We start from the raw sequence: 22,015 nt of genomic DNA on the forward strand, positions 1-22,015 counted from the left end.
CTTTCAACTGCCTCTTTTCTTTACAGACTTCCGCAGAGAACTGACTTAGTTGCCCCAGTTGTCTTCCTTATAACTCCTCGGCAGAGCCTGAGCAGACAATACTGTTCATTCTCGTATCCGTTACCGCGGGAACGTGTTTACCGAGCCGTTCCGTAACAGTGGCCCTCTATTCTTTTTTATTAAAAATCTCCTGCCTAGCAACGGACGTCGTCCCGTTTGTTTCGCGGCCGTTGCCTAGAAACAAATGATATTTTAGAGCCGTTCGCTAGCAACGGCTATTTCTCTGGATCCACAGTAGAATAGGTATATTGATTTATTATCTTCATGTTTTCGACCCATATGTGCCATCTTCAGAAGGCATAGTATAATTTTTTTTTGTTATTGTTGTACAAGTTGCATTGCCAACTGATTGCCACGCGTAACTTCTGCAGAGACTGCAGAAGAAGTGACAGATAATAAGCAAGAAGAATGTACAGAGTGATTCTAAATTATTGTCTGGGTTTCAGTGGCCTATAAACGGAAACACCTACAATAATTTAGAATTGCCCTGTACAATAACTGTCGTGTCCCACACGTTTCCCTAAACGTAATTTTGTAATATTAGAAAAAATGCTATATATTAAAATTTTAAAGCATTTTTTTAAATATATGCCTCTTGAATATGATCCATTTGGGCCGAAATAAAGTAAATTACCTCGTATACAGTGTACAGAATGACGCTCTCATGAAGGTCATTATTAACACGAGAATAGTTGTAGAGATGTCGCATATCAAAATAGTTACGTATTGCTGATTGTCCGGGGTGTCCGTTTACTAGGGGAAATTCACTTCCCATCCACCCCGGATAATCGGGAGGCTTCTGCGCTGCAGAAACGTGCAAGGGATTTAAACTTCACTAATGAACCCCCCCCCCCTCCACCTTCCACCTCCTTCGAGCAGTCGGCCCGTTGGCCTGTTGCGTCTCCCATTGATCTGACCAACTACAAGTAGCTCTGATTTATTTCATAGATGATTCTAACAGCTGAGGTCCTCGTTGCGTTAACTACGAAGATTACTTCCTTCCAGGATGATGATGCCGTGCAGTCTGGTACACATTTATCGAAGAATCTGAAGAATTCTCACAAAAGGTCGTTTTCATGAACCATAGATTATTTCACCCTTTCTCCTTGCTTCTGTTCGTTCGCTCAATTCTCCCATTCTTCTTGCTTCTATTGGTTCGCTCAATTCTCCCATTCTCCTTGCTTCTATTGGTTCGTTCAATTCTCCCATTGCTGCTGTTCCTCTCCAAATAACTGCAACACTTTCTTCCACGTATGGCTGACTTTTACCCTGATGATTGAAGCAACAGTTTCCTCCTAAACATGTGTGAATTTCTACTAGACTGCATGGCATCATGTTCCAATCTCAGGAAACAATAACATTGTTATAAGAGTGTTTATAAATATGCAAGGAGATTCTAAATTACTGTCCGAGTTTTGGTGGCCTATAATTTTCAAACAAAAAAATAAACTGCTTATGGAATACTAAAGTGTAATTCAAAAGGTTTGCGAGCATTTGTAAATAAAACTTTTGAGTTATATTTTAATATTCCGTAAGCAGTTTTATTTTATTGCTTCCGCTTTGAAAACTATAGGCTACGGAAACACCGACAATAATTTAGAATCATATTGTAATCCTTGTGTTGATTTCAAATGTACTCCATGGAAGGAAGGCGAAACCTAAGAAATAGGAAAGCTCGTAAGCATACACCTTCTATCAGTTATAATTCACGTTAATTATTTAGTTTTATCAGGAAATTATATCTGTTTATCCATATTGGCCTACCTTAACTGATGTCACAGCGGGAATTGTGAAGAGTTCTATCTTCTGACATATAACACCGAGTAGTCCAGTGAAGATTACCCGACGTTTCGAAGGAACATATCTCTTTAATCTTTAGGATCGAAGACTAAGCCAGACAAGAAACCAAGATGAATCAGGCAGCAAGGACAGATTACTTCACACTGCTTTCTTACTTCCTTACTCTTCCACCTTTAAGATGGAAGGCATTTATTCCTCCGAAACATCAGTTGACTTTCACTAGACTATGCATCTTTATATGCCAGGGGATAGAACTTTTAAGATGGAGGCGATAGGTTCTTCCGAAACGTCAGTGTACTTACACCGGAGTACACGGCTTTATATCCCAGAAGATAGGATCCTTCAGATGCGTAAATATTTCGTAGGGATACTTAAGTGTTTATTTAGACTGGATTTTTACACAGAGTTTAGGTACTGCAGTATTTAATACACAGTTTTATATAAGAATATTTTAGTTACTTGTCATTGTAGAACATAAACCTCTTTCAAGGTGGAAGGTCAATTTCTGGAAGAGGCGATAACTGATGACCTGCATCATGCTTAATAAGTATCAGTGTCAAGTTTCAGAACGAACATTTCTGCATGTGTGTGGGGTTGTGGTGGTGTAAATACAGGGTGCCCGTTCTCATCTTTATACTCGGAGAACGGCAGAGTGCAAACACTGCGCATGCCCATGTTGCGCGCTATTTTGATGCTGTATTTACTGGTACAAAGGATGCGTAGCAATGGATAACCACTAGAGCGCGCTACTTCTCGGGTTTTCTCCATGAGGGTCGTTGCAATTCCCTGACCTCTGGCGGCGGGATCTACTGCCAGTATATGAATATACAGCGCACGATTAGCACCAGTAAGTTTCCAGATATCAACATCATCTTCCATTTTCTGCACGAATTCATTAATTTTAGCGTGAGTTTCATTACTGACCGATTGTAAATATTCGGTGTGTTTTCGGTCAACTGGACTATTTTCTCCGTTGACGCAGGCGCCGAGAATACGTTGACCATTTCGCGAAACAGCTAATAGAGATGTCCCTTCCGACAGGTACTGTAGAGGAAACATTTCGCTAATCTTCCGATCAGGTGAGGCTCCAATGCCTAAGTTAAGTGGAGAGTTAGAATAGAAATGACGGCGTAAGAATTCGGCAATTCTTCCTATGTCTTCTTCTTGGGCGGTTACGATATCATAACCATCAGCCATCTGTTGGAGGAAAACAACATTACTGCTTAGATACCGGTTACAAAAAAGAACGCACAAAGAAAAGGGTAAGCAGATAAAAATATATCAAACTGCAAGAGCCTCCTGAATTCAGTCATTATTAATTGTATAGCAGCTTTTGATATTAGAAGTAACCCCTCGTCACACCAAGTTCTGTCCTTGAATGTGTATAAAGATGTGTGTCACTGGCAAGCGAGTGTGTTCACATTACACTTTTATATAATCAGGGCACACATTCATTCATGAAGCTGAGCCCTTCTTGAAAAGTCACCAATTATGCAGCTACTCAAGAACTTCCCAGGTTTTTATGGAATCCTAAAGTTCATTTTCGTGTTCACAAGAGCCCTCCACTGGTCCCTATCCTGAGTCAGATCAATCCAATGCATTCCATCATATCCTACCTCTCTAAGTTGCATTTTAATATTGCCCACCCACCTACACCTTGGTCTTTCCAGTGGCCTCCTTCCTTCCGGCTTTCCCACCAATATCCTATATGCACTTCTCTTCTCCCCCATTCGTGCTACATGCCCTGCTCACCTCGTCCTTCTTGACTTGATCATTATAATTATACTTGGAGAAGAGTACAAGTTATGAAGCATCTCATTACGCGGTTTTCTCCAGCCTCATGTTACTTCATCGCTCTTATATAATCAGATGTTTTTGTTAAAGTTTTTGTGTTGCCCTCTCCAGTGAAATGAGCCTCACTGGGTCAGGAATTGTCTCCTGAGTAATGCAAATATATCCCTGTACTTAACTATGTAATTATACACTCTGCCATCAAAGCAGATATATGGGGGAGTGGAGTTATAGCTCCATCGTCTTTCTTATTTTCATCCTGTTGTGCATCATAAGGGGCAGTGCCGTGGCCGTCAACACAGGCTATGAGTAACTAAAGCTAATGATATTTATTTTTATTATAGATACCGTTCCATGCTGGCCGCGCCATAGCTCAAGCGGTTAGTCGCTGGCTTCCCATCGCGGCGGCCCGGGTTTGATCCCGGGTCTGGTCAAGTGGGATTTGTGGTGGACAAAGTGACGTTGGGGCAGGTTACCTCCGAGTTCTTCGGTTTCCCCTGCCAATCTTCATTCCACCAATTGCTCCACAATCACCCTCACCTTTCATCTGGGGCTGGTACAAAAGGCTAGAAGTGGCCGCATTACAAGGGACTTAGTCCCACCCCACTAGCAATAAAAAATACCATTCCATGTTTCGATCAAGGTGTTATCATCAGGTGGTTTATGTGAATATAGGCGGTATGTCTTATTATAAGCTTCATAACTTGTACGCTTCTCCAAGTATAATTAGAATGATCAAGTCATGGAGGATGAGAGGAGCAGAGCATGTGGCACGAATGGGAAGAGGATAAATGCATATAGGATATTAGTGGGATAGCCAGAAGGAAGGAGACCATTGGGAAGACCAAGGCGTAAGTGGGTGGACTATATTAAAATATATCTCAGAGAGATAGGCTGGGATGCTATGGATTGGATTGATCTCGCTCAGGGTAGGGACCGCTGAAGAGCTCTTGTGAATACGGTAATGAACCTTCGGGTTCAATAAAATGCTGGGAAGTTCTTGAGTAGCTGCACAATTGGCGGCTTCTCAAGAAGGGCTCAGTTCCATGAGTGAGTGATGTCTTGATATAATCCACCTGAAGATCACATTGGTCGAAACATGTAATGGTATATATAACAAAAATGTGAACACATTAATATTAGTCTTATTTACTCATAGATTGTTGTGTTGACTGCCACGTCAGTACACACAGCTCCACCATTCTTGACCGCGGGCATTAGATGGATTTGGTGGTCAACTTAACGCCCATGCCGCTTTATTCCTGGGATAGAGCCCCCGAAACCCATTGGATAGGAGGCTGGGAGGGCAGCAGTGTCGATGTAGAGACTATAAAGAAGAGAAAATTTTTGCCCCTGCCGGGAATCGAAATATGTCTTCCTGCCGGTAGCCTACTCATTCTTCTTCTTAGTTACGAACACGTGTAGGCAGTCTCTTTTCTGTGTAGACGTAATCAGACTGCTAAATTATATTTTTTAAGACAGGAAATATCCTTATAAGCATCGATTTTCATGTTTTGTTAAGATACACAATTAGAAAAGTTGAATAAAATCAAAAGAGCAATACGCGTTTATGCCGACTGTTTGAATTCATCTTACGGAAAGGTGATCACACAAAGAAGAGCATAAAACTGCATTAGATGATATAGAAATGAACCAGGGACAACTAACGCCATGTGTGTCATGTCACAGCGAGGGAGGTAGCTCAAGTGTTAACCCTTCTGAATTGTATTATAAAAATGTTTAGTTCAAATCTCGGCTGGGACACCTACTATCTTGATTGAGAAATTTCGTGGTCCCCCCCCCCCAGAAAAATATCAATATGTTGCCTCAAATAATGCTACGACCGCTTACTTCCACATCCTTCTCAATTCGCTGCGCTGATATTTGCGACAGTCAAAATCAACAATAAAATATATATATATATATATATATCCACTGGCCAATATAAGGGCTGAGTATTGCAGAAAACAGTGGATGTGTATACCTCATGTTGGCCATAAGGCAGAAATGTGTAGTACACAACTAACATATAGTGTATCTGAACAGAAAATCTGATCACGCAAATAAATAAAAAACAGANTGGGTGGACTATATTAAAATATATCTCAGAGAGATAGGCTGGGATGCTATGGATTGGATTGATCTCGCTCAGGGTAGGGACCGCTGAAGAGCTCTTGTGAATACGGTAATGAACCTTCGGGTTCAATAAAATGCTGGGAAGTTCTTGAGTAGCTGCACAATTGGCGGCTTCTCAAGAAGGGCTCAGTTCCATGAGTGAGTGATGTCTTGATATAATCCACCTGAAGATCACATTGGTCGAAACATGTAATGGTATATATAACAAAAATGTGAACACATTAATATTAGTCTTATTTACTCATAGATTGTTGTGTTGACTGCCACGTCAGTACACACAGCTCCACCATTCTTGACCGCGGGCATTAGATGGATTTGGTGGTCAACTTAACGCCCATGCCGCTTTATTCCTGGGATAGAGCCCCCGAAACCCATTGGATAGGAGGCTGGGAGGGCAGCAGTGTCGATGTAGAGACTATAAAGAAGAGAAAATTTTTGCCCCTGCCGGGAATCGAAATATGTCTTCCTGCCGGTAGCCTACTCATTCTTCTTCTTAGTTACGAACACGTGTAGGCAGTCTCTTTTCTGTGTAGACGTAATCAGACTGCTAAATTATATTTTTTAAGACAGGAAATATCCTTATAAGCATCGATTTTCATGTTTTATTAAGATACACAATTAGAAAAGTTGAATAAAATCAAAAGAGCAATACGCGTTTATGCCGACTGTTTGAATTCATCTTACGGAAAGGTGATCACACAAAGAAGAGCATAAAACTGCATTAGATGATATAGAAATGAACCAGGGACAACTAACGCCATGTGTGTCATGTCACAGCGAGGGAGGTAGCTCAAGTGTTAACCCTTCTGAATTGTATTATAAAAATGTTTAGTTCATATATCGGCTGGGACACCTACTATCTTGATTGAGAAATTTCGTGGTCCCCCCCCCCCAGAAAAATATCAATATGTTGCCTCAAATAATGCTACGACCGCTTACTTCCACATCCTTCTCAATTCGCTGCGCTGATATTTGCGACAGTCAAAATCAACAATAAAATATATATATATATATATATATCCACTGGCCAATATAAGGGCTGAGTATTGCAGAAAACAGTGGATGTGTATACCTCATGTTGGCCATAAGGCAGAAATGTGTAGTACACAACTAACATATAGTGTATCTGAACAGAAAATCTGATCACGCAAATAAATAAAAAACAGAAAAACAACTCCGAGGCCTGTAGTCCGCAAGCGAACTATACCGACCGAGAGACCGCCGCTTGTTGGAGAAGTCAGTGCCAATTTTTGCGGATAGAGGGTGTCGCGTGGTCAGCACAACAAATCCCCACGGCAGTTAATTTCGGTTTTCTAGACCGGAGCCGCTACTTTTCCATTTAAGTAGCTCCTCAATTGTCCTCACGAGGCTGAGTTGACTCCGTTCCAGACCCACTACTTCTCAGAAAATGTGGTAGCGCCGGGAATCGAACCAGGACTTCTGGATCTGTAATCAGGAACTCTGATCATTAAACCACAGAGGCGGTCGAGGCAAATAAATACGAGTTTTAAGTACAACACAACATGAGCTGTGATAATATATTTGTTGCACTATATGATGTCTGCAGTTCGGTTGTATTTGGAGCAATAGATTATTATTTACCATAAATGAATACAAAGCATACAGATGAATTTTACAAACTCAGTAGTATAATACGTATTTGCCCTATTCTAATGTAGTACACTTTTACACTGATTTCACAGACCGTGGCTCTCATATTACATTGTAATTAGTTAGCTTGTCTTGTAATTATGTTTGTGAGCTCAGTTTCTGCACGAACACTGTCATTTCTGTGTGAGGATGTGAGGGCTTGAGCACAGGATTTCCATCCTCATCTTTGTACTCTGAATAAGGCAAAGAATACACGCATTCCATATCCATGGCGCGCGCAATTTTCGCACTGAAGTGACTGCTACAGAGAATGCAAATCGACTGGTAGCCCTCACACCGCGCCCTGTCGCGGGTTGTCTCCATCAGAACCCGTCCGATACCTCGTCCCACTGATGCTGGGTCTGTCGCCAGTACATATATCAGTATTGCACTCTGGTCATCCGATTTCTTCCATATATCTGCCCTAGTTTCAACTTCCTCAAGGAAACTGGCAATTTTACTGTAATTTGGATCGGTTAATCTATTTTGTTCAGTGCTGTATGCATTTTCATTTCTTTTCAATTCTCCATTCAGGCACACTCCGAGGATATTTCGACCATTTCGTGATACGGCCAGGAGAGACTTTCCTTCTGACAGGACCCGGAGTGGCAATATTGCACTAATCGGTCGATCGGGGTCACTTCCAGTGCAGACGTTGAGGGGCTCGTATCTGTAGAAGCTGTGTCGTAAGAATTTGGCGATGCTGTCCCTATCTCCCTCTTTGGCAGTTACGATGTCATAACCTTCCATCTGCCGGAGGAAAACATTATCATTAGATAAGCCACTAGTTGCACGAAGCCGGCTTCTGCTGTAGTTTACTCTTATCTTATCTGCAAATACAGTACTGTCCAAAATATACCGTTTGTGGCCATGTATTACAATAATTATCAATAAGTTCCTTAGAACTGAGCATAGATTTTTTATGCATATTACGTTAAAATATTTATTTACACTATTCACTGGACTTTGATATATCTAGCGTCTATTCCAATTCTTAATATTCGAATGACAACCATAAGGACTTTTCTGACTCGAATAATTCATGATCTGTATCAGAATATTACCTATCTGATTTAAAATACGAATACGTTTATACATTCTTCAAGAAGATGCCGCAACGTCGTATTTGTGGTTGACTGATTAGTTAGTTGCCGATCACAGCGGCCGCGCGGTCTAAGATATCATCCGTTTTCGCCCGCTCGAACGTTGGGATCATGAGTTCGAATTCCATAACGGCATGGATGTCTGTGTTCGTTTATTCTGTGTGTAGGTAGTGGCCTTGAGACGGGCTGATCCCCCGTCCAAGGATTCCTACCGAATGTGTATAGATTAAGAGACTGAAAAAGCGGCCGAAGGCCGAAGGCCTGCAGAGAGACAAATGGTTAGCTACTCAATAGCTTACTTACCGGCCTTGGCTACGGCATTAGTTACGAATACTGTGGTCATGCAGATGTAATGTTGCTTAACTAATAAGCGCTATATGACAGTATCAAATATTCGAAGAATTAAATTCAGACTAAAGAAAAGTGTTTTACAGCACATCACGATGTGTGTGATAATTTGGTTTTGGCAAATATGGAGCCAAGCAGAATGTAGAGGGTCTAACTCACTTACTCACTCACTCACTCACTCACTCACTCATGGAGCTGAGCCCTTCTTGAGAAGCCGCCAATTGTGCAGCTACTCAAGAATTTCCCAACATTTATGGAACCCGAAGGTTCATTACCGTGTTCACAAGAGCCCGCCACTGCTCCCTATCCTGAACCAGATCAGTCCAATTCATACAATCCCATCCTGTCTCTCTAAGATCCATTTTAATATTGTCAACCCACCTACTCCTTGGTCTTCCCAGTGGACGCTTTCCTTCTGGCTTTCCCACCAATATCCTATATGCATTCCTGTTCTCTCCCAAAACAAACAAACAAACTAACTAACCAATGTTTGCTCCGAGTAAAGACAAATTCTATATTGCTCTTCGGGACAACAGTCAGTGGCAATGTAAGTGTGAGCACTTGTAGTTGAATTCGCATTTAACGACATGTGTAGCGGCAGGCAGTAAATTGCAAAGTATGTAGCTCAGAAATGTGAAAAAACAAAGCGGAACTGGACATAGCTACGCAGCTAAATTAATAACCAGGGTGAGGCTAATGTCAAGCAGTTATTTATAACGGGCGATGACTCATTTAGGCTGAAAAATATGCGTCTCAAACACACATAATAAGTCACAAGGGCACACACTAGGAACAAATTCGAAAAATAAATATCACGCAGGATTTGAGGCTTTCACGGCGGTGACTATGAAGAAAGCAGTCTTCTGGGATTTGGCACCGTGTATATGTGGTGTTAACCGACGTTTCGGAGTAACGTATCGCCTCCATCTCCATCGCAGTCTGCTTTTACCGGTTCTCACGGTCTCTTCGCTTGCGGATTTCTTATATTTTTCCTTCTACCCTGAAGATGGAGGCGATACGTTACTCCGAAACGTCGGTTAACACCACATATACACGGTGCCAAATCCCAGAAGACTGCTTTCTTCACGTAGGATTGTCTCATATGAATGTACTATATACCAGGTTAACATCAGAGATCCATGTTTGGGGTGGTATTTTGAGGAATGTTCTAGGACTGTTTCGCAAGGCAGCCAACGTGACCATGAGAGTAAAGTCAAGGTCATTTTCACAGGACTTAATTTCTGAAGGTACGAATTTGTCACTGTTGCCATCTTTTGGCTGTTGCAGGTATAATAATTGAAATCTATTAAAACACACGCCGGACACGGTAACCGACTGTCTTTGCTCGCTCGGAAGCCGGGTTCGTGGGTTCGAATCCCACACGAGGCATAGATGTTTGGTATATGCATTTGTGTATTCTGTGTTTGTGTTGCCCTGGGTTTAGGTAGAGGCCTTGTGACGGGTTGATCACACGTCCAAGGAGTCCTACCGTCTGTAAAATGATCATGAAACTGAAAATCAAAGGCTATGGCCCAAGGGGGGCTGTAGATCTAGTGAAAAAATAATTAAACACCCAGAGTTATAATGACAGGGTAAAACCTAGTCAAAACAGATACCAAAATTTACTACTGTCCTCTTAGATGTGCAGTCGTCTAGTCTGAAATGTTGGTAGTAATGATCTACCAGATTACACGGCGTTACACTTCAGAACACACATTTAAGTTATTTGGGACGGGATATATTTTTCTTGCTCGCTTGAAGCATATATTTTTTTTCTTTTTCCTCTTGCTCTTTTTTTTGAATAGATGTACTTGGCTTTCATTTAGAACATTTTTGTAACTTATGAATATTTGTGATATTTACATAGAAATAAGCTGATTGCTATATGGTCGGACCACTTCCTAATATCACTTTATTACTTGATATCACTTTATTGATTTGTATTCATTGTGGTTTGGTTTGTATTCATTGTGGTAGGATGTCCTTATTGTTGTGTTTTGTGTATTGTGCTTTGTTTGAACGTGTTGTCACTTAGTGTAATGTGTGTTACTTGTCTGTTGTGTCCTATTGTGTACTACTGCCACCGGGCTAAAACCCAATTGCAGTATAATAAAAAATAATAAATAATATATATAATTACGTCATTTTCTTGGGTAAAGTATTCTTCAAAATTGTCTTTAAAATTATGACATTTGATTTTGAAAATCTGAATATTTAGTGCCCATGGTCGGTTTTTGTATTTCAGTGCAAAAAAAAACACGGGAGGATACATGTATACAGCCTCTCTTTCGAAATATATAGCCAATACCCATCGAATATTTCAAATTATTGGAGTTTACGAAGTTATTATTTTGTTTAGAAGTTACTCGATTATTCAGAACAGACTAGCAAATATACGTACTATCATTTCCACATGTTATTTTACCGCTTTGGTAAACTGGTATTGAAAGTGAATGTAAAGCTATCCCTGTAACAGGCCGTGGAAGCCATAGTGACGTAAGACGTCGAGGTTCTCACATTTTTCTAGAGATTCGGCTCACAGACGACGGTGAGTTTGTCAGCATTATGCGCTGGCCGCCCTTTACCCCCCAGGAAGATTCCTGGTACTCATTTCTGTTAGAGGCTCAGTCGACTCCAGGGCCATAGTGCGGCTGGAAGGATTAGGTCAATTGAGAAATCCAATGATTTCATCGGGAATCGAACCCGCGACCTTCCAGCTTGTAGCATAGTGTCTCAACCAACTATGCTGCCGCGTGACTCGGTGTTCAGAGTGCTCGCAGTTTTGAAGGTTTCTATTTAAAAGGATTCGAGCATTTGTGTCACGAATATTTAGCCTTCAGTACTTACATTGGTTTGGCGAGCAGTGAGCAGATAACAGCCAGCTGAGGGTCCGCTGAGCTACACACTAAGTGGAACATCTGTCAACAATTCCCTTTCTGTACCACGCATGGACCTTGCACGTCTGGCTTTTTATACTGGCGACACAGTATGGTTTTACATAATTTGCGTTAAGTTAGCCGAACTGCTAAACCCTGGGGGCGCGCTCTGTGCTAATTTGAACAGCGGAAGGAGCGAGTCGGTTGTGTTGTCAGTAAGACGTTCGTGTGCTGTAAATGACTTTTATCTTATCCTCTATGTTACAGTTTTCTGTTAAAGAAGAAAAACATGCTCTAGATAGTCTACGGAAAGCGGCGCCTAAAGGCTTCGTCATGTCGTTTCTTGACAAGTAGAAGTAGCAGGTAAAGTTGCCCCTGTGCTAAATTAATTGAGCACTACGCCATGTAGACATATGAGGGAGTGGATGTATAGTTGTACAATTCGTGATCTCGGAAATAGTTCGAGGAGAGTGGTCAGTTTCACGTCTCCGCCGCTTTAACTCCACGTAACGAGCCCCAACTACCCATTGTTCCTGTGGCTGGGTCTATCCCCAAAGCTGCTTTCGATATTAGGAGAAGAAAAATTCCTTACCTAGGTCTGAAATCGAACCCCGGCCGTCCAGTCCCATATTATTTTTTTTTTATTGCTATGGGGGTGGAACTAAGTCCCTTGTACTGCGGCCCCAGATGATAGGTGAGGGTGATTGTGGACCAATTGGTGGAATGAAGATTGGCAGGGGAAACCGAAGTACTCGGAGAAAACCTGCCCTAGCGCCACTTTGGCCACCACAAATCCCGCTTGACCAGACCCGGGATCGAACCCGGGCCGTCGCGGTAGGAAGTCATCGACTAACCGCTTGAGCTATGGCGCGACCAACCTGTCCAGCCCCGTAACTCATTGCTATACCAATAATTATATCCCGGCTTCCTTCTTTGATAAATACTGCGAAAAAAATATTCCTCGATGAAAATTTGAAGGAAACATAATTTTGGTGGAAAAACGATGGCAACGCGGTATTTGCTGTCCATAATCGCGACTTCTTAAAAAAATGTTATGCGTCGGTCGAAGTTTTATCGAGGAATATTTTAGTCTCGATATTCACCAAGGAATGGCGTGATGGATTCCATAGGATGGAGTATGCATACCGTGTTGCCATATCGAGTTAAATTTTAATCGCGTCATCAGCAGAAACTATAGGATGGTCGAAATTTTATTAAGCAATATTTTTGTCTCAATATTCAAGAAGGAATTGCGAGGTGGATCCAACAGTGTGAATTCTGGGATACTGAGAATAATTTTGTTTCAGTTTCAGGTAAATTTTTGCTGGACTTCGCCAGCACGGTCATTCTTGGTATTCGGGGCACATGGGACCCATGTCTGTATTTTTATGCTTCTAGGCTCTGAATAAGTCATGAGACTCACTATGAATATAATTACTTCTCTTTCTCTTGCTCTCTGTTTCCTTGTTTCCGAGCTCGGACCTAACAGAGAACACCTCCGAAATTATTATAAAATTTACTCCGTTTCGAAAGAATAGCAAGGCTGTTACGGCGGCGCACAAGAAATGCAGCGGACTTTTCAGTTGTGACTCGAATCTCCAAATCCAGCTTTCTTTTAATTACAACGGGTTACTTCAGTTTCTTAACGTGAATGTCACGCCTTCGTTAAAGATTTAGCCAATATGCGATAGCTCAGTCGGTACAGCGACTAGTCTACGGGCTGGAACACCGAGGAGTACAGCTCGATTACCGACATGGGAAGACATTTTTTCTTCTCCATAAGGTCTAAATCGGCTTTGGGGCCCGTCTAGCCCTCATATAGGATGGGTAGTGGGGATGTTTCACCGGGGATAAAACGGCAGAGGCGTGAACCTGACATTTCACCTCCATCAAGTGCGGAGGTTAAGAAAGTTGGAGCTACAATTCCACTGCCGTATAGATACATGTTCATGGCGTGATGATTAATTAATTAATCAATCCCAGGTTTATCTTTACCTATATGTGAGGCCGTGCCATAGCTCAGGCGGTTAGTCGCCGGCTTCCCACCGCGGCGGCCCGGGTTCCATCCCAGGTCAACTTAGGTGGGAATTTTAGTGAACAAAGTGAACCTGGGGCGAATTTCCTCTTAGGACTTTGGTTTCTCCTGCCAATTCTCATTAAACCGTGTGCTCCGTACTCATATATCTTCAGGGGCTGGTGCAATAGGACAATTAGTGGATTCAGTTTTATCCTAACCCACGAAAATTAATTAATTAATTACCTTTATGTGATATTGTAAAGGAAACAAACATAATCTGGGGGAAGAAGAGGTACTTCTGGCTGTAATAGGGAACTGGTATTGTTCTCTTCTTCTCCATATCGTCCAGCTTGGCTCTGGGGCCCATCCGTCCTCCTATTCAATGGAGTGCACTTTCCCCAGGGTATAGCGGCCGGGACGTAAAGCTGACCACTCACCTCAAACTAGTGCCGAAGTCAAGAATGCGAGGATCTATACATGTACTCCCCACATGCGCCTTCATGATAGGAAAGACTTTACCTCTTTGCCTTTTTATTACTGAGCACGGGGCACGCGGTAGCGTAGTTGATTGAGTCACTATGCTACAAGCCGGATGGTCACGGGTTCGATTCTAGATGAGGTCATTGTATTTTTCAATTTACCAAATCCTTCCAGCCACACTATGGCCCTGGGGTCGCTCTAACAGAAATGAGTACCAGGAATCTTCCTGGGGGCAAAGGTGCGGCCGGCGCGTTAGGCTAACAACCTCTCCGCCATCCGTGAGCCGATTGTCTAGGAAATATGGGAGCCTCGACGTTTCGCAACGCTACAGGCCTTTTTATTACTCAGTGGACGGGGACAGCGCTTGCGTTGTCTGCCCACACCGAGCACAGGACGCTATGCCGAAATAAACATTGTAACTACGCAGCAGAAACTGCGGTAAGTGGCGCTGCGCTGGGCCTCTGAGTGACTGCATAACAGGGTGACGTCCTTGAGCCTAGTCGCCTAACAAATGCGAACCTAAAGGCTCAGGAGAATTTACGACTAACTGTGGTAGAGTTTGATGTTGTTGTAAATTAGCCTCTATTAACGTTTTCCGTCATCGCTTTGCGAAGATGATATGTGTTTGCTCACATCCTGATAAGTATTGTATGTGAGTGACGTTCCAGAAAATGGGATAAACAAACCACTTTAGGTCTATTGCTAACAGGAATCCCCACAAATAAAATTTGCGATCATCATGCCATATTATTATTATTATTATTATTATTATTATTATTANGTTCACAGATTTATTTGTCGTATTTGTATTTTGTTTTAATTATTTTGTACCTTATATACTCGTGCTAACTTTGTAATTGGCCGCTGGGCTGTTAAGTTATTGCACGTAAATAAACATGAATTGAATTGAATTGAATTGAATTATTATTGTGTGAGACTGAGTCAACTTAGTACTGCGGCCACTGTTCGGCCTATTGTACCAGCCCCGGATGATGGACGATTGTGGAGCAATATTTGGAATGTGAATTGGCAAGGGAAACCGAAGTGCTCGAGAAAACCTGCCCTAGTGCCACTTTGTTCACCACAAATCCCACATGACCTGACCCGGGCTCGAACCCGGAGCCCCGCTGTGGGAATTCTGCGACTAACCGCTCGAGCTATGGCACGGCCTATCATGCCATATTTTTACTGACGTAATGTATTCATTGTTATTGTTTTGAAATTTAAAATCCTAAAATGTATGAGTATTACCTTTCGGAAACTGGTTCTCTTTCCTTCTTCAGGTAAAACACAGAAGAGGATGAACAGATACATCATCAGTAGGGTCCCGTTAGATCCTATGTATTGTTATTAGTCCTAGTGTAGCCAGTCTGCGAGCCTAATTTAGAACCAGTCTCGCTACAGCACAATAATAAGCAAAATTTAATCTTTGCATTTGCTTTCCCGAGTCCTACTTACAGTCCTGTGGTATCCTGTCTCGGGCACTGCTCGCGTTTATCGAGCTAGACCGCTTCCCAGACGCACGGGCGCAGTGTTTAGTCGCTTCAGCCAACTCAATTTTCTGGTATGCTGCACCCAGCAAAACCGACCGCAGTGGCTTGTAGTGTCACGTACAATGCGAGGATCCCAGTAGATGTTGTGTTTGGGCAGCTACCAGTCAGCTAGTCACACAGAAGAAAAGAAGGCGCTGCAGTAAAAAGAGTAAATTATTTCCTTCCTTAGTCTTCTTCTACTAACTAACGAGATAGCTCAGTTGGTATAGTGACGGATTGTGAGATAGACGACCGGAATTTGATTCCCGGAAGGGGCAAGAGATTTCTCTACTCAGCAGCGTCCAGACCGGCTCTGGGGGCCCACACAGCCTTCTATAAAATGACTACCGGGGATTTATTCCTTGGGTGTAAACCGGTCGAGGCGTGAAACTGACCACTCACCTCTATCCAGCGCTGAGGTCAAAAATGCTGGAGCTATACCCACATTTGCTCATGCGTCTTCATGACGTTGTGCTTAATTACTTAATTAACAAGACAGGTACAAATTTACCCTTCTTACTTCGCATGTTTAATGATGTATAACTCAGTGTTGTTATATCGAAAACGCCGTTAAAACTGCAAACGATATAAAACTCAGAATGAGATGGGAAAGAGTCAAAAATACTTCTTTGTCTCTTGTTTTACGTCTCTGTCAGTAGCTAGAATATTTAACCTGAGATGTTAGGAAGATAGATGAAAGACGAGCTGAAAGAATTTGGAAGGAAGCGTTGTGACATGGTAGAATTATTCACTACTCCGTTGTCTAGCAATGGACGTCCTTCTGTTGCACGCGCACGCTTCACGGGACTGTATTTAATGAGTCATTGCCTAGCAGTGGATACACGTCACAGTAGTATTTCTTGAGAAACTGACAGTCATGCAGCAGGTCTGGATTCTATGGAACCTGAAGGCTCACTGAGCTGGTAAGCCCGTCCATCAAATCTATTCTGAGCCAGATAAATGTGTTCTGTAACCTCATACGATATTTACGTACTATAAAGTATCCTTGTAACAGGCCATGAAGGTCCGTAGGGTTGTGAGACGTCGAGGCTCTCACATTTTCTCTAGACAACCGACTCACAGATGTCGGTAAGGTTTTCAGCCTTACACCCCGGCCACATTTACGTAATATAAGTTTAATATTATCATAGCATCTATGTCTTTTAACTGGTCTCTTAAATATTTCTTCTCTCTTCATGAATGTTCTGTTCTGCCCATATGAAAACCTTCCTGATTTAATGACAGTAATAGAATTTGGCGAAAAGTTAGTATTTATGTAATAAAACTAGAAAGAGTACACAGAAATTAGCTTTGATGCAAAGCTCCATACTTTTTACACGACACACAAATGTAAACACGGGCGCTACTGTTATTTCTTTTCAAAGGGGAACTACTGGAAAATGTGCTTAAAACACCCGTTTTAGCCGTTCTAGTAAATAAATTAAATACTTTAATGTTCAGGATAGAATAATACGAATCTTTTCAACATACTGCGACGTGCTGCCTGAAAGCCCGACTATAGGACTTCCATCGCCGCCTAACGGGCAATGAGAACGCATGCTACCTAGGAAACTGCCTACCCAACACAGGCAGAATTGTTGAAGTCCTTCGGCGACGGATATTCCAGCTAACAGCAAAACTGAACCTTTTGACAAGGTGACCTCTATCCCGCCCCAGCGTAGGATATAAGCGAAGAACAACTCGGACCCGAGAAAGACTGCGCTGGCAAGGCCAGCATCATATATAGAAGACAGACCCGTCCTCTCGTCAGAAAGGGGGCCCCACAAAATCAAGACCGTAGATGCCAAGCAGTAATAAATATCTAGTCATGAGCCCCAGATGGGGCTCGACACCAAGACTGACTGACCGTCAGTCGCAATGTGACTTGGACTTGGACTTGGACCAAGTCAATTTGTATCCGACTTAAGTAGGAGTCAGTGCCGCCTCGAAGGACGAAGAGCCAAGACGCTCCAACAGTTTAGCGGTGCACGTATGTCCTTTGAAAAGGAAACGTCTGAAGGCTTTAAGAGTGCGAATAATTGTATTAGTGAGTGTAAAGAGTGATTGTCCAACAAACACATTCTTCCCCGAGACCCACACAATTTCTTATCGCGTTTCGTAAGAAACACGCGACAATACTTTCATTTTTTCCGTATTAATATTTGCCATATTTCCTTCTCTTTCCAATTTAGATTTTTTTTTCCATAAGCTCAAGCAGTGACGGATGGCTCCCCCTTCCAAGTACCGGCGCTCATATCCATGAGGCGGCATGTGGGTAGCATAACCTTACAGAATATACTTCATCTGCTAGAGGAAAGAGGTTTCGTCATTGTCAGTTTATGGCGTAGACGGTTACGTCATCATTAGGCGTAAGTGGATTATGGTATTCATAAGTCGACGGGGTGTTCAAACATATGCCGTTTCTTAGGTAAGGTTGCGAACACGAGGTATGACGTACCTTGGTTCGTAGAGTAGACGGACAACCTTTTCGGACCCTGGCGAGTTATTCTTATTTTCCCTCTTCCAGCACCCCTGAACGCTCCGCGCCCCTGACAAGAGCCTAGCTAGAATTTGCTGCCTCACAGGTGGCTGCACTTGTTGAGGGTTGGTGCTGAAATGCAATCAGCATGCTAGGGGATGGGAGTTGGAACGACTTTTCCCTTGTGAAAGGCCTAAGGGTGGAGCAGGGGTGTGCAGTGATGCTCGTTGCGTGAGGTCCCTTGAGGAATAATCCCCTAGAGTAGTTAGTGGAGGAGCGCTGTGGGTGGTTCCTCGTGCATACCCTCTCGCATCTTGAGATTGGACTGCATGCGCAGCACACTTCGGGAGTTTAGGACGTGCCACTGCAACTAAATTGGACATAGTTCACTGGAACTCATTCATTGAAAAAATACATATTCATTAATGGCTTACGAGAGGTACTGTTCCCTATTCTGGGATAAAAAATATTTGTTTCATATTATTAAAGAAGCCAGTGTTTGCTTTGTTCTTTCGTTNGACTGGACACTCCACGGAAACTACTCTGACTCCCAAATGAACTGCCAATTCTAGTCAAAGTCAAAGTCACATTGCGACCGACGGTCAGTCAGTCAGTAAGTGTTGTTGTCGAACACCATCTGGGGCTATGATCAGATATTTATTAGTGTTTGACACTATGAAATATCAATAGTTGAGTTCTTAATTGCTCTTCATGACAAGAGTTGGCAAATTTGAGAAATAAAATATTTAAGTTAAAACTCAAGTGGTTAGTCGCTGGCTTCCCACCGCGGCGGCCCGGGTTCGATCCCGGGTCTGGTCAAGTGGGATTTGTGGTGGACAAAGTGGCGCTGGGGCAGGTTTTCTCCGAGTACTTCGGTTTCCCTTGCCAATTTTCATTCCACCAATTGCTCCACAATGACCCTCACCTATCATCTGGGGCTGGTACAATAGGCCAGAAGTGGCCGCAGTACAAGGGACATAGTCCCATCCCACTAGCAATAACAAAAATAAGTTAAAACTGGAGAAAATATGCCACATAGACCCAGGCGCAGATGGGAGTATAATATAACAAGAAGTTCTGGGAAGAACTAATCGCCAACTCCCCTTTCACTACACAGTGTGTATTTTATATGACACAGACCGTCTAGAAAACACCACATCGAAAAGTTTTTTTCTTCCTGTTTTTGACTCTATATTCGCAGCCGCGGGAATGTGTTTGCTGATGCGTTGAATGATAATGATCGTTTCTTTTGGCTCCACTATTCAGGTTTTCAAGCAATAGGCAGAAGGAGAGTAGGGTAATCTCATAAGCCTCAAGGAATGTAGAGTAAAAATTGATATTATGGGAATATGGTGTGAGGTTATGGACTATATTAAGCTGACATTACGCAGTATTCAGTTGTCGTAGTTTTCGAACACGGAAGTAAACATGCGGGATCCATAAAACCGTAATTTCTTGATTAACTGTGCGACTGTTACCTTCTCAGGAAGGACGTACCTCCAGTTAATGTAATGCAACAATTTCAATCGCATTGCGTTTTAGGCCTACTTTCTCGCGTTCCTATTTCAGTGTCAGCTTTGTTCACATAGCGCACGGAAGCCTGCAGCCCGTCCATTCCCGTCTGAGAATGCAAATGAGTATAGCAAGTCAGAGAATAGGGGACCAACTGAACAATTCGTCAATCAACACAAAGCCAAAAGAAACTCCCTTCTCCGTATTCCCTGAGCTTAAATAACTTCATTATCCACCGCACTATTGACAGTTCCTTAAGTGAGTAGACCAGCTGACTACGAGGGGGAACCACAGTGTGGCTTGGATGGTCCTGCAAGATACGCAATTTAATGCCGAGGGATTTGGGTGGCACTCAGAGCTGTACAGTACGATACTGAGAGAGAGACGTGGCACTTACAGCTGTGCGGTATAGGGACTCTTGTGACACTCAGAGCTATACAGTACGATACTGAGAGAACCTTGTGGCACTCACGGATGTGCAGTAAGAGACTGAGGGACTCATATGGCACTCAAAGCTATACAATACGATACTGAGAGAACCTTATGGCACTCACAGCTAAGTAGTATATGGACTCTTGTGACACTCAGAGTTATACAGTACGGTACTGAGAGAACCTTGTGGCACTCACAGTTGTGCAGTATGAGACTGAGGGACTCACATGGCACTCAGAGCTATACAGTACGATACTGAAAGTGATGCGTGGTACTCACAGCTGTGCAGTATGAGACTGAGTGACTCACATGGCGCTCAGAGCTATACAGTACGATACTGAGAGAACCTTGTGGTACTCAGACCTGTGCAGTATGAGACTGAGGGACTCACATGGCACTCAGAGCTGTGCAGTATATGGACGTTGTGACACTCAGAGCTATACAGTACGATACTGAAAGAGACGCGTGGCACTCACAGCTGTGCAGTATGAGACTGAGTGACTCACATGGCACTCACAGCTGTGCAGTATATGGACGCTTGTGACACTCAGAGCTATACAGTACGATACTGAAAGAGACGCGTGGCACTCACAGCTGTGCAGTATGAGACTGAGTGACTCACATGACGCTCAGAGCTATACAGTACGATACTGAGAGAACCGTGTGGCACTCACAGATGTGCAGTATGAGACTGAGGGACTCACATGGCACTCAGAGCTGTGCAGTATGAGACTGAGGGACTTATATGGCACTCAGAGCTATACAGTACGAAACTGAAAGAGACGCGTGGCACTCAGAGCTGTGCAGTATGAGACTGAGGGACTCACATGGCACTCACAGCTGTGCAGTATGAGACTGAGTGACTCACATGACGCTCAGCTATACAGTACGATATGGTAATGTGAAAGTCGTATGGTACGCAGAGCTTTCTGAGTACAATACTAAGGGATTAAAATGCAGTCAGTACTGGTATGATGATTTGGAACTCATATGGGACTCAGAATCATGCAGTTGACACTGTGATACTTGTTGGCACTGAGAACCATATAGTACAATACTATGGGACTTATATGGCACAATATGGACATAATGATCATTCTTAAGAAATTTTCATGTATATAGAGGCAAAGAAAGAGAAAACGGTTTGGTTACTCTCGCCTGAAAATGATTCTTAAGGATCAGAAATGTAGCTAGATGTAATAAGGCACTGTATGTATAGGCAAATGTAAAGTTGTCCCTGGGGCTAATTAATTAAGCATTAAAATTTGAAATAATTTTACACAAGGATAGGCTATGTGAGACATATACATTATAAATATATGTATATGTAAAACACGTAACACAATATGGTGCTTAAAAATAATATTTCACCTTTTAATGTCACAATTTATTGGTCAAAAATATTTTGTCAGAATGGTAACTATCGCATTCACACGATTCGGAAAATACATTTTTATATATTTATAAATATATATTCATTTACAAATTTATAGATGTGAAATATAAGAGTTGTAAAGTTAGGTTCACTTTGTAAGATTTGAGGCTTTCACGGCGGTGACTATGAAGAAANTCACTTGAATTCCAAATTTTCATACTATTATGTATTATATCTGTTTTATTTCCTTGGAGAAATGAGTTTGTCTTTAGGTCCAAACCGTTTCTGGAAAGTTCTTAGGAGTTTACTCTTTATCAGATCATGTTAGGTGGCTAATCTTCTTCTTTGCGTCTGTTTCTAAAGAAGTTTACAAAAAATAAGATAGTATTAACCCGACCGTGTTGCCCTATAAAAACTTAATTTC

At 42.4% G+C, this 22,015-nt stretch overlaps 1 protein-coding gene across 3 annotated transcripts; it reads right to left on the reverse strand.

Annotated features, from left to right (window-relative positions):
* Nucleotides 1–216: 216 nt before the first annotated feature.
* LOC111865413 (dopamine N-acetyltransferase) lies at nt 217–15,882 on the reverse strand. 3 transcript variants are annotated; one of them, XM_023853425.2, is made up of 2 exons: nt 11,736–11,959; nt 217–3,057 (listed from the first exon to the last, which is right to left on the reverse strand). In XM_023853425.2, the coding sequence occupies exon 2, from the start codon at nt 3,055–3,057 to the stop codon at nt 2,401–2,403; it is 657 nt and encodes a 218-aa protein (XP_023709193.1). In that variant the 5' UTR covers nt 11,736–11,959; the 3' UTR covers nt 217–2,400. The 3 variants fall into 3 exon arrangements, with proteins under 3 accessions (XP_023709193.1, XP_023709192.1, XP_023709191.1); XM_023853424.2 differs by lacking the exons at nt 217–3,057; nt 11,736–11,959 and adding exons at nt 7,343–8,187; nt 15,720–15,882; XM_023853423.2 differs by lacking the exon at nt 217–3,057 and adding an exon at nt 7,343–8,187 and having other exon boundaries at nt 11,736–11,947.
* Nucleotides 15,883–22,015: the final 6,133 nt, after the last annotated feature.

The sequence above is a fragment of the Cryptotermes secundus genome, unplaced genomic scaffold (assembly GCF_002891405.2).
Source record: "Cryptotermes secundus unplaced genomic scaffold, Csec_1.0 scaffold295, whole genome shotgun sequence".
In the NCBI taxonomy this organism is placed as follows: Eukaryota; Metazoa; Arthropoda; class Insecta; order Blattodea; family Kalotermitidae; genus Cryptotermes; species Cryptotermes secundus.